This window comes from Vulpes vulpes, chromosome 7 (assembly GCF_048418805.1).
Source record: "Vulpes vulpes isolate BD-2025 chromosome 7, VulVul3, whole genome shotgun sequence".
Classification (NCBI taxonomy): Eukaryota; Metazoa; Chordata; class Mammalia; order Carnivora; family Canidae; genus Vulpes; species Vulpes vulpes.
In genome coordinates this window covers 88175989-88188921 of record NC_132786.1, presented here as the reverse complement: position 1 = coordinate 88188921, position 12933 = coordinate 88175989, and the positions used below count along the sequence as shown (strand labels likewise).

At 35.7% G+C, this 12933-nt stretch overlaps 1 protein-coding gene across 1 annotated transcript in view; it reads left to right on the top strand.

The window, feature by feature from the left end:
• Positions 1–12933, top strand: part of COL28A1 (collagen type XXVIII alpha 1 chain) — a 160500-nt gene that overhangs the window by 65301 nt on the left and 82266 nt on the right. The window contains exons 18-20 of the mRNA XM_072764384.1: positions 848–916; positions 9954–10025; positions 10774–10842. Of these exons, the coding sequence (XP_072620485.1) occupies positions 848–916; positions 9954–10025; positions 10774–10842 (210 nt within the window). The remainder of the gene's footprint in view (positions 1–847; positions 917–9953; positions 10026–10773; positions 10843–12933) is intronic.

Here is a 12933-nt window from a genome sequence, read left to right as displayed (position 1 = left end):
TTCTCCCTAGCACTGCCACAGTAGGCCTAACTCCTGACACATTTAATTAAAGATATAGAGTCAGAGATAAGGAAAAAAATCTATGAACGTGGGAATCATTTTATGTCCTAAATTAAAACTATTATTTTTATCCCTTAGGGAGAGGCATGGCACTTCTTATTTAACTCGCTGTCCTTAACGTTGCTCCAAATGATCGCTAATCATTGTTAAATAAATACTTCTCTGAGAGTACCCACCTTCCAGTATACTCCTTAGAGATTGCCATGTGATAGAATAAAGTTACTGTCCTTGAGCTTTTTGCTGTGGGTTCATTATTAGAAGCTCAGGTTTTCTCTGCTTATGATAATTGCTCTGGACTCACAGTCATTTTGGCTTCTCATATGTCAATTTCCATTGCTGTGGGGTATAACTGTCCATCTTCCAGGTGCTACCTTTTGAGTACGCCACCTAGCCTGTATTTTAAGCAAGACCATTATACATTCCAAATTTGGTAAAACTCCATCCACCTGAAGGGATTTTAGGCAAATATATGCATTTGAATTATATATAAACATATATTAAAATAATAGAATCAATATATATTAAAATATACTTTAATGTTTTATGTTAAAATGTATTGTGAGTGTTAATATTGACAATATAATTAATATCTATTTACTATATATATATATATATATATATATATATATATATATATATTTGGACACATAATGTGAATCCAGCATACAAAGCTCAGTTTGATCTTATTTTGTTGATACAAGAAAGCTCCTAGCTCTTAAGGCAGGAATATATTATTTTTATATTGCTACTATAGTCACATACTCTTCTAATACTCTTTCCTCTCTAGGGTGAAGTAGGCCAGAAAGGAGCTATGGGTCCTAGAGGACCAGTAGGAGTTGGAGTACAAGGCCCAAAGGTGAGCTGCCCATAGTGATCAGAAGCATTTAGATAATTTATGTCATATTATGTGGAGTTTCATTTATGTCCAAATACAACACAGATCTGCATGTGTCATCTGTTATTTCATCAGAGGAGAATATTTATTCAGGAAGGGTTCTTATGCTCAGTGCAACTCTTACTTTTTAAGAAGAACCAAAAATCTTAGTTTATTTTAATGACTGCTATCTGGTTTTTATTTGTATATTTATTAGCATCGGAGGCCCTCTTTTGGCACAGTGTGATTCTTCACATGATCTTAGCCAAAAGGCCAAGAAGCGATGGCACAGTGTAATTCTTTAAGAATATTCTTGCCTGCCAGATTATAAACGGAGCACATAACATAGTAAGATTTCAGCAAAGGGTACTTCCCTTGTCTTGTTTTGTGGCTGGCTCATGTTTCAGATCTCAACTCAAAAGCTACTCCCTCAGAAATTTGGTCCTGAAACCTAAAGTATGTCTCTCCTACTCCTTTTACCCAGTTATTTTATATCCCAGCATGCTGTTTCCTTTGCTCTTACCACTCCCCTCAACTGGCATGTTTTCTGAATTACTTTTCATCTTACTAATCACTCAAAGGAATGCAGTGCCCCACACTGCAGCCACCGGCCAGATGTGGTTATTGAATGCTGGGAATGAGACAAGTATAAAGTGAGGTGTGTGATAAGTGTGAAAGACACACTAGATTACAGAGCTTAGCACAAAAATGTGAACTGTATCATTAGTACATTTGCAGATTGATTGCATATTGAAATGATACAATTTCAGACATAGCAAGGTAAGTAAAATACATTACTAGGATTATTTTCACCTGTCCTTTAACTTTGCGAATGTGACAACTAGAGAAGCTGTAATTACATAGATGGCTTGCTTTATATGTCTATTGGACAGTGCTACTGCACTGCAGCAGGGTCCTTGTTTCTTTTTTTGTCTTATTACTGAATCTCCAGTTCTGGGGACAAGATCTCAATAAATGCTGTTGAGTACATGAACGAATTCTTACTTTACCATTCACAATTTCTATAACTAATCCTGAAGGCACATAGGATCTGGCTGTCCATCCTGAGGGTTAAGCTCCATCATTGTTGCGGCTGACATTGTCATCATTCTTATAAGTATTTGGCATTAGAATGTGCAAGATGTGGATCTAGAAGAATATACATGTTACATATACATAAATATATAATTACAAAGGATACAAAATGTGCTAATGTAAATAGCAGTCACTAACATAAATAGTAATAATAGCTGCCATTTGTTGAATGGTTTCCATGTGCCACGCAATATGCTAGGTGCTGAGTATGACATAAATGTCACCATACATATATGTAGTATATGTATATGTGTGTACACGCATTATATCATATATGTGCCAATTTCAGAGAAGCAACATAGGGTAGTAAGGCTCAACAGTTAGGCTACCTGACTCTGAATCCCAGTTTTGCCACTAATCAGAAGTGCAATCTTAATCTTCTTTCACTTTAGAAAATGAAATATTTCTAACATACTCAATAGTGTAGAGGATAATACAGAGACCACCCATGTAATCCACAACCCAGCTTTATCAAATGTTGACATTTTGCCATATTTATTATAGCTATTATTTTTCAGAAGGAGCATTACAGATATAGCTAGAGGACTTTCCCTGTGCTTCTGAATCCCATGACCCTCCTCTTCCTCACCGGGCTTAATTATTATCATGACTTGGGTATTTATCATTCTTTCAAAGTTTTTATGATTTTCCTACATATGTTTTTATCCATAAACCACATGTGCCTTTTGTGTGTTCTTGAACTTTACATGATGCATCATTCTGCCATATATTTATGTTCAGCCCCATGTCTTATTTGTTTTTATATGTCCTTCATCCATTCATTTTCATTGCTCTTTGGTAGTCTATTGTGTAAAAATACCTCATTTAAAATTTATCCATCTTCTTATCGATAGACATTTAAATTACTTCCCATTCTTTTGCCTTTGCCAACAATGCTGCCATAAATATTCTACGAGTTTCCTTTTGTGTAAATCAGACTACAAGTTTCTCTCACTAGTTGGTGATAGATACCGTAAGTAGAACTGGAAGATCATAGAATATAGGCAAGTTTTCAGTTTTGATATTGTGAAAATCCTGTCCAAAATGAACAATGGGTAAAATGGCTCTGCCCATTCACCTCCTTCTAGCAATATGTGACAACGCTCCTTTCTCTACCTTTTTGCCAATATGAAGCATATACAATATATCTCATTGTTTTAATTTCTATTCCCTGGTAACTGTTTGAACGGTTTTTGGGTACTTAGTGGATCTGCAGCTCTTTTCCTTTGTGAATTCTTTTAGGTATTCTTTTTTTAGGTTTGGTGTTCCTGTTCTTTGTATTAGGATATTAATCCTTTGTTATTTTGGTTACAGATATTCCCTGGGCTATCATTTATTTTGTTTTGTTTTTATTTTTGCTTTTTTACCTAGGGTACCTTTTACTATACAGAAGTTGTAAGTTCTGATGGTCTGAGCTTTTTGAATATTATTTACAAACATTTCTTGACTCCAAAGTCTTAAAGATACTCATATTTTCCTCTTAAAATTTGGTGTTTTTGCTTTGTAAAATTTAGGTCTTTAGTCCATTTACAGTTTCTTTTTGTGTATGGGGCAAGGTAGTGAGAGATCTCTTTTTTCTGAGATGGACAACCAGATGTCCTCACATGGATTGGTGAATAGTCCATCTTTGCTGCACTGGTTTATAATTCCACATCTGTTATACATCGAGCTTCTCTATGTGTGAGGATCAGTGCCTGAGTTCTCTATTCTGCTCCATTTGTCTATTTATATCTTTCAGTGCTATTAATTCTCTGTCTTGATTATGATAGAGTTATAATAAGTTTTATCATCAATAGGGACAATGCTCTCAACTTCTTTCCTGGTTACTCTTAATTCTAACATATTCCTTTTAGGATTGACTTGTCAAATTTGACAGAGTATCCCAGTGGGGTATCCTATTGAGATTGCATTGAATCTGAAGATTAAATATTGAGTCTTTTGAACGACTGTAAAACTAATTTTTCAGGAAAATATTTGTTCTTTTATCCATAAAGATCTTCTAATTTTTTTAGTTAAAAAGGTACGTTGGAGGGGGATTTCTGGGTGGCTCAGCGGTTTAGCGCCTGCCTTTGGCCTAGGGCATGATCCTGGAGTCCTGGGATGGAGTCCTGCATCAGGATCCCTGCATGGAGCTTGCTTCTCCCTCTGCCTGTGTCTTTGCCTCTCTCTCTTTCTCTCTGTATCTCTCATGAATAAATAAATAAAATCTAAAAAAAAAAAAAAAAAGGTACATTGGGGAAATTTATTCCAATTGTGAATTGCTTTCTTTTTTTGTTTTTTCTACATCTTTCATTAGCTATTACAGCTAATTACCTATTATAGGAGAAGTATTATTTTTTTTAAAGTGTTGTGGCTCTTTTTTTTTAAAAGATTTTATTTATTTATTCATATGAGAGAGAGAGAGAGAGGCAGAGACATAGGCAGAGGGAGAAGCAGGCTCTATGCAGTGAGCCTGATGTGGGATTTGATCCTGGGTCTCCAGGATCATGCCCTGGGCTGAAAGCAGGCACTTAACTGCTGAGCCACCCAGGAATCCCAGGAGAAGTATTATTTTATTTGTGGTGATGTTTTGTTTTATTTTGATATATTGATTTTTGTATTCAGGCACCTGATAAATATCTCCTTTTATTTCTAATTATTTGTAAAGTCTTGCTTTTTTATTCCCTATATACATCATCATAGTGTCTGAAAATAAAACTGTTTTACCTACTTCTTTTTAGTTCTTTTCCTCTCTGTTTTTAAAATTTTTTACACTGCTAGGATCTCCAGTGCAGTGCTTAAAAGAAGTGACTTCAAAGGAAGTACTTCTAAAATTTCACTTTCTAAAAAAGATTTTATTTATTTATTTGAGAGAGAAGGAGAGAAAGAAAGAGCATGCAAGAGAGCACACAGAGGGGGAGTGGGCAGAGGGACAAGTAGACTCCCCGCTGAGCAGGGAGCCTGACTGGGGCTCAATCCCAGGACCCGGATATCATGACCTGAGCCAAAGGCAGAGGCTTAACCCACTGAGTCACCCAGGTGCCCCTAAAATTTCAATGTTAAGTGTGACATTTGCTATAGGTTTTTGATAGATAACCTCTATTAGGTTAAGATAATTACCTTGGGTTTCAATTTTACCAAAAGTTTCTTATTAATTATAAATGAGTATTAGATTTTATCAGATTCTGTGTCTATTAAGATAATTAATTTATGTTTTTCCCTTTTAACCTGTTTATAATAGTATATTATATTTTTAGAATTTTAAAATGTTGAACCATCCTGACGTTCTTGAGATAAACTCAACTTATCATGATATATAACTTTTTTATGATAGTAATGTAATTTAATCAACTAATCTTTTTTTTTTCAACTAATCTTTTATTCAGGATTTTTGCATCCATTTTATTTTATTTTTTAAAGATTTTATTTATTTATTTATTTATTCATTCATGAGAGACACACAGAGAGAAGCAGAGACATAGCAGAGGGAGAAGCAAGCTCCATGTAGGGAGCCTGATGTAGGACTTGATCCCAAATCCTGGGATCATGCCCTGAGCCAAAGGCAGACCCTCAACCGCTGAGCCACCCAGGCATCCCCTTGCATCCATTTTAAATAATTCTATTTATTCCATGGTTAACATACAATTAAAGCACATGGTTAAAGTGTGCATTTTGATAAAACGTATGTTTATGTTCCTAAAACTATCACTGAAACCAAATAAAGTATCCATCATTCTGCCCCCATCCCACCCCCACCAAATTAATATGTGTCCCTTTGTAATACCATCCTTCCATCCTTCCCTAACTTCTCCTATTGATCTGCTCTGCAATTTCTGGTAACTATTAATCTGCTTTCTGTCATTGTAGATTAGTTTGACTTTCCTAGAATTTTATATACATAGAATAATATACTATATAAGCTTTTTTTCCTATCTTCTCTTTTACTCAACAAAATAATTGTGAGATCCATGTTTAGCATCTATGAGTAGCTTCCTTAAAAAAAAAAAAGATTTTATTTATTTATTTGAGAGTGAGAGAAAGCGAGCATGAGCAGAGTGAGAGGAAGAGGGAAAAAAGCACACTCCCTGCTAGGCAGGGAGCCTGATGTGGGGCTCCATCTCAGGACCTCGGGATCATGACCTAAGCCAAGGTCAGACACTTTACTCACTGAGCCATCCAGATGCCCCAGGAATAGCTTCTTTTTTATTCTTTTTATTGTTGAATAGTATTCCATGATATAGACATACTGTCATTTGTTCATCCATTCACATGCTGATGGAAATTTGGCTGTTTCCAGCTTTGGGACATTAAAAATAAAGCTGTTATGAACATTTATGTACATATGCTTTCATTTCTCTTCGGTAAATAAATTTTTACCCTGGGATTGAAAAGGCTGGGTGGTCATATGATAGGTATCTATTTGGCTTTTCAAGAAACTGCCAAATTCATTTCCAAAAAAGTCTTTATTTTGCTTGTATTCTCACTGGGTATGGAAGTCTGGGTTGATTACTATTTTTGTTTTATTTATTTTTTTTCCTTTTTTTTTTTTTTTTTTTTTTTTAGTACATTCAAGATGTTGAGGGTAGCCTTGGTGGCTCAGCGGTTTAGCACCGCCTTCAGCCTAGGGCGTGATCCTGGAGTCCCACATCGGGGTCCCTGCTTGGAGCCTGCTTCTCCCTCTGCCTGTGCCTCTGCCTCTCGTTCTTTCTGTGTCTCTCATGAATAAATATATAAAATCTTAAAAAAAAAAAAAAAAAGATGTAGGGGAATCCCTGGGTGGCTCAGCGGTATGGCGCCTGCCTTCAGCCCAGGGCCCGATCCTGGAGCCCCAGGATCAAGTCTGGCATCAGGCTCCCAGCATGGACCCTGCTTCTCCCTCTGCCTGTGTCTCTGCCTCTCTCTCTCTCTCTCTCTCTCTCTCTCATAAATAAATAAAAATAAAATCTTAAAAAAAAAGATGTTGTTTCACTTCTCATTTTCATTGTTTCTGATGACAAATCTGCTAGAATCCACACATTTGTTTTTCTACATGTCTCTTTTGTCTGACTACCTTTGAGATTTTTTTCTGTATCGTTAGTTTTGAGCCATGAGATTATAATGTGCTTTACTTTTGTTTTCCTCATATTTCTTGGGTTCAGGGTTCATTGATTTTCTTGAATCTGTGAGTTATTGATTTCATCAAATTTGTAAATAGTAAGCCATTGTTTCTTGAAATATTTCCTGCTCTCTGCCTTTACCCAGGACACCCCATATTACTTAAATGTGGCTGTTTCACTGAAGTTCTGCTCATTCCTTTTCAGTCTCTTTTCTTTCTGTTTCATTTTAGATAGTTTTTATTGCTATGTTTCTGAGTTCATTAATCTGCTGTGATGTCTAATTTGTTTTTAATTTTATCCAGCATATGGTTTATTTCATACTTTGCAGTTTTCAACTCTAGAAGTTCAAATCGTATCTTTCTATAACTTCATGTTTCTATTTAATGTATCTCAACTTTCCTTTGGTTTCTGGAATATGGAATGCAGTACAAAAGCTTTTAGGGTCCTTATCTACTATTGTGTCACCTGTGCCATTTTCTTTAGTCTCCCCCCCCATCCCAGTTTCTCTGAATTCCTGATAAGTTTTGGATAGATGCTAAACTTTGTGAATTTTACATTTTTGGGGGGCTAGACATTTTTGTGCTCCTATATACATCTTTGTATTTCCATACATATCTTTGTTCCTGGATTCTTTTAAGACCCTTAAAAACAGTTTGAACCTCTTAATCTTGCTTTTAAGCTTTCTTAGATAGGACTAAAGCAACATTTAGACTAGGATTCATTTTTCTTGACTACTGAAGCAAGACCTTTTTTAAAAACTCTAATCTATGCCCTCATAATTGTGAGATTTCCTTTTTTGCCACTGGAAGCAGGCACTATTTCTGGCCTGCTGCCAGTTTTCTCTAATCCTTTAAGTTGGTTGTTTCTGGGTGTTGGGTAGTTTCTTCACACTATGCTGAAGAGTATTTACTTGAATACTTGAGGGGGATACTCATCAGAGCTTCATCGTTCTTTCTGTGTACCTTCTTCCCATCAGGTAATTTATTCTGTGAATTTTTGATACCTGCCTTACCTAGACTCCTACCTTTGTCTCCTTAAATTAGAGAGATTTCTGAACTTTCTCTGGGTTCTCTCTCCCTGTACCATGGCCTGGAAACTTTACCCAGGCAGCAAACTGGGGAAATTATAGTATTCACCTAACTTGTTTCCTCATTTTCAGGTATTATTATTCTTCATTAGGTGGTGTCTAATGTCTTGAAAGATATTGCTTTATATATTTTGTCTGGTTTTTAGCTGTGTTGGGGGAGGAAGTTAAATCTGGTCCCTATTCCTCCATTTGACTGGAAACTTACGTTATATCTACATTCATAGGTAGTCTGCTCTACAATATTGTTTGCTTATCCTATTATTATATGACTTTAACATTTTACTAGCCTCTTGAAATAAATTGGGTAAATTTCCCTCTTTTATTGTTTCTCAGAACTATTTGTATAAGATAGGGAATATCTGTTCTTCAAAGGATAAAGAATTTGGAAGGCTTGACTATATAAAACTAACAGAGCCTGTGATCTTGGAAGGAGAGCAAATTAGAGACTTTCAATTACTGATTCAGTTTTTTAATGCTTCAGGTTTATTTAGCTTGTCCATTTATCCTTATGTCATTTAAATAATTTACATTTTTCTTAAAAATTATTTGTTATTCTTTTCCAATTTATTTGTTTGAAATTGTCACAGAAATTTTCTATGATTTTAGAAAAACCTTTACTATGTACATAGTTATATTTCCCTTTAATTCTTAATACTGTTATCTGTAACTTTTTTCATATTAGTAATTTCTGCTGAAGTTTATTTAATTTTTTTAAAGGTATTACCCTTTAGTGTTGTTATTTTTCTTACTTTTGATTTTCAAATTTACTACTGTCTGCTCTCATCTTTACCATATCCTTCTATTTATTTTTAGGTTTATGTACTTCTTATTTTCACTAGGTTTTGTTGTTGTTGTTTTGTTTTTTGGGTTTGTTTTAGTTGAGTTTACATGAAATGACTCTCACTTATCTTTAATATTTTTGCTCTTAATAAATGCAGTAAAAGCACTTTGGCACTGTTTGAAATTAGCATACATTCTTGGAGAATTTTAAAGGATATATATTCTTAAACAAGCTTGAAAGCAAGTAGCATTATTGACTATTAGAGCTGAAATTTCACTTGTAGGTTAGTTTCTTGGGGTTTCTGTATCAAAGAACCACAAACTGCGGTTCAACACAATAGAAATCTATTATCTCACAATTCTAGAGAAAATTGAAAATCCAGGTGTCTTCAGGTCATGCTTTCTCTAAAACCTGTAGGGAAGAATCCTTCTTTGCCTTGTCCTAGTTTCCGATGCTGACTGCCAGTGCTTGGCATTCCATGGCTTGTAGCTGAACCACTGCAGACTCTGCCTCTGCTGTCACATGGAGTTCCCCTTGTGTGCCTGCTTTAATGTGGTGTTTGTTTCTTTTCATAAGGACAGCCGTCATATTGAATTAGGGCCTGCCCTTATCACCTCATCTTAACTTGGTTATGTCTACAAAGACCCTATTTACAAATGAGTTAACATACACAGGTCCCAGGAATTAGGACTTCAACATGTCTTTTTCGAGGTTACAGTTCAATCCATAACAATATAATCCAGAATTGAGATGCTAAGAGGTTAAGTAACTTGCCCAAGGTCTGATAGTTTAATTACTACTAGCTACTACTCGGATTTCTCCATTCAGAGACTTCTTGCAAGTACTGTAAGATACAAGCAGTTGGCAAGTACCACAAAATGGAGGTGTTTATGCACCTCCACCTTTATGAATTTAAAGTATGATAAATATGATAAGATAAATATGAATTTCTGGGAAATAAAATCTTTTCTTATCCACCAGGGGGAGCCAGGCTCAATAGGGCTCCCAGGACAACCAGGAGTACCAGGAGAGGATGGAGCTGCAGGGAAGAAGGTAACACCATTTTTATGTTCCTAGAGTAAAAACCATCGAACCACACTGATATCTTGGTCCTGTAGGAGCTCAAATTAAATCATCCAGGACAAACTGAGTCTTTTTAAGAAAACATTTCTCAACTCTAAATTTCCTTTTTCACTTCTTTAGATAGAAAAAACACCACTTTAATGACTAAAGAGTGTCTCCAGCTCTCTGCTTTCTCTGTGGCATCTCAGCCATGGCATCCTGCAGTGACCTGGTCCTTTTGGGATTCCTAGAAAGCACTTGAATTGAAATTTTGAGAAAAACACTTTTTCCCCCTCCACAAAGAGAGTCTGTAAATGCAGTCAGGAAGTAATTATAAAAATTTTCTAAAGTATTATGAGCTGACATTTGAAATACTCATTTTTCAATATAAGTAGAGAAAAACAGCAGATGGAAAGGCTGAAGGTCTTTCTTGTTTTTTTTTTTTTTAAACCAAACCATCAAATGTGAATGAAGAGCCAAAAGAAAGTGAGCTTATTCTTTGAAAATTGGCTGAGAAATTAGCCTTTTTCATATTTCAGCTGCTCTGAGCTAAACTAGAATTTGATATTAATTTATTAAAGTTGGTAAATTTCCAAATTAATTTTAAGACTAAAGTGAAGGTCTGGTCTATTTTGGAGGGTCTCAGCAGAGGATCCACTGGCCATAAAAGGAGGAAAAGGAAGGCTTATATGAACTGTCCATTGAGGATTAGCTAAGACATCAGTGTCATTTCCTCTAGGGAGAAGCAGGGCTTCCAGGGACAAGAGGCCCAGAAGGACCACCTGGAAAAGGACAACCTGGCTCCAAGGTATGGAACTGACACAGTATTGGGGAAAGCAGACTGCCCAAGGAGACAATTTAGGAGAAATTTGATTGTTATTCCTGCTATGTCAAATGTGTTTACTTCTGGCTTAAAATTATAGATCTAGCTTGTGAGCTTTTGGAAGACAGCAAGTATGCATTATTCATTTTTACTTTCCTAAGATCTATCATAAGAGAAAGAGTTCAACACATGTTTTCTCAATAAATGGCCAGACTGATATTTTAAAAACAATAGAAAAGAAGCCCTGAGATACATCCTTGAGACTTGAAAGTACATACGTTTTCTTCAAATATTTATAGAATCTCACACAGTAATAAGAAATATCACATTATCAAATGGAGGTTTCATTTTCACAATTTGGCATAAATTTATGTGACACATCGTAGAAATGCTGGTTGAATAACATCTTTATATGTCAAGATGAGAATATCCAAATTCATCAATAAAACCATGCTGGACATAACCTACAGCCTCTAAGATGCCAGATGTTCCTGCAGTTTTTATATACCGTCATCAATGTATGCATAAAGATTCTGAAGAATTACATGAGTAAAGTAAAAATAAAATCCATATACTTATTAGTGTTCTATTTATAATTGTGTTAAAGTGTTTAGTGAAACCTTAAGATGTCTACATCTTGTGCAAATATTGGCTAAAATTGAGTCCTTAACCATAAATGTATTTGACATTTAAATATAGTTGCAGAATTTCAAACATTTTAATTTATTGACTTATCAGACTATGAGATCTCTTTTCATGTGGGGGCGGGGAGGTAAATGTGGACAGAGGATACATTTTTCACATCCAACAAAAATATTTTTAGTAATACTTGTCTATCAACATTCTATAAAAAATACTTGTCTATCAAACTAATGTTTTCTCGAATATACTTTCAGAAAATAGACCCTTGGAGTTAATAATTGAAGCTATAAGAATGAGTGATGTCTCTGAGAAAGAGAGCTGAGGTTTGAATCCCACATTGGGCAGTAGTTGGAGAAAGAACATTCAGAACAGCATGAAGATAAGCAGCATAGTTACCAGGTTAAGGAAACCCAGGTGAGAGGGTTTCAAGAGGGAAGCCACCAGTGGTGTCAAATGCTATCGATAGAGCAAGGAGAAAGCATTGGAAACAGAAGGCACTGGATTTGTAGCTCTGAGGGGATTTGTAGCTTATGGTAGGTTATAGAGAGGAGTGGTAGGATTATGTTATGTAGCCCGGACATGCTGTGGTTTAGTGTTAGTGCTTTATTACCTCTGTGTTCCTACTGTTGTCTTCTGGGTGATTTAGGTCAATAAATTAAATTTGGAAGTGAATGGAAGAAAATAACTAGTTGGGGTTAGATTTTGCCTCTACTGATAAATGATAATGGCACAAGTTAATGATACAATAACCTTCAATTGTTTTTTTTTTTTTTTATCATCTGTGTCACTGCTGTTCATTAGTTTGGACCTTGGGAAGTTAATTACAATCTATAGGTGCAGTAGGGGTTCAGTCCTTCTTCTTGAGGGAGTGTCTGCATTGTTGATGACCTTGGGAATGTGTCAGAAATGTGAATTCTTGTGTTTCAGTGCAGACCTACTACATCAGGAACTTGGAGGTGGGGCTCAGCAATCTGTGGGCTGATTGTACATGATTCTGTATGTACATGATGCATGATGCATGATGCAGGTTTGAAAATGGTAGTAGAGTCATTCATGTCATAAATGGCCTCAGCTGCAAACCCCAAAAGGCTATTCCTTTGTTGAACCACATTTGGATATGACATCTTGCAGCTGAGTCCTCATTTAAGGATAGTTCTGAAATACTCTGAGGGCTCTGTGAGAAGGTAACAAAATCCTTTCAGGGAAGTACTAGCTTACACAACCAGGCTGAGGAACAGCCAGTGGGCAGGTTAGAACTCTGCTCCAGGTTAATGCTCATGCATTTTTACACCAGTAGGATTATTGGTCTCATTTGGGAGACAGAACTAGGATCCTTATTAGGGAAGAAGTGGGGCTGGATTTGAAAAATCTGGCTGTGGTTTTTTTATTTTGTTTTGTTTTGTTTTAGTGGTCACATTTTGTATAGTTAGCTAT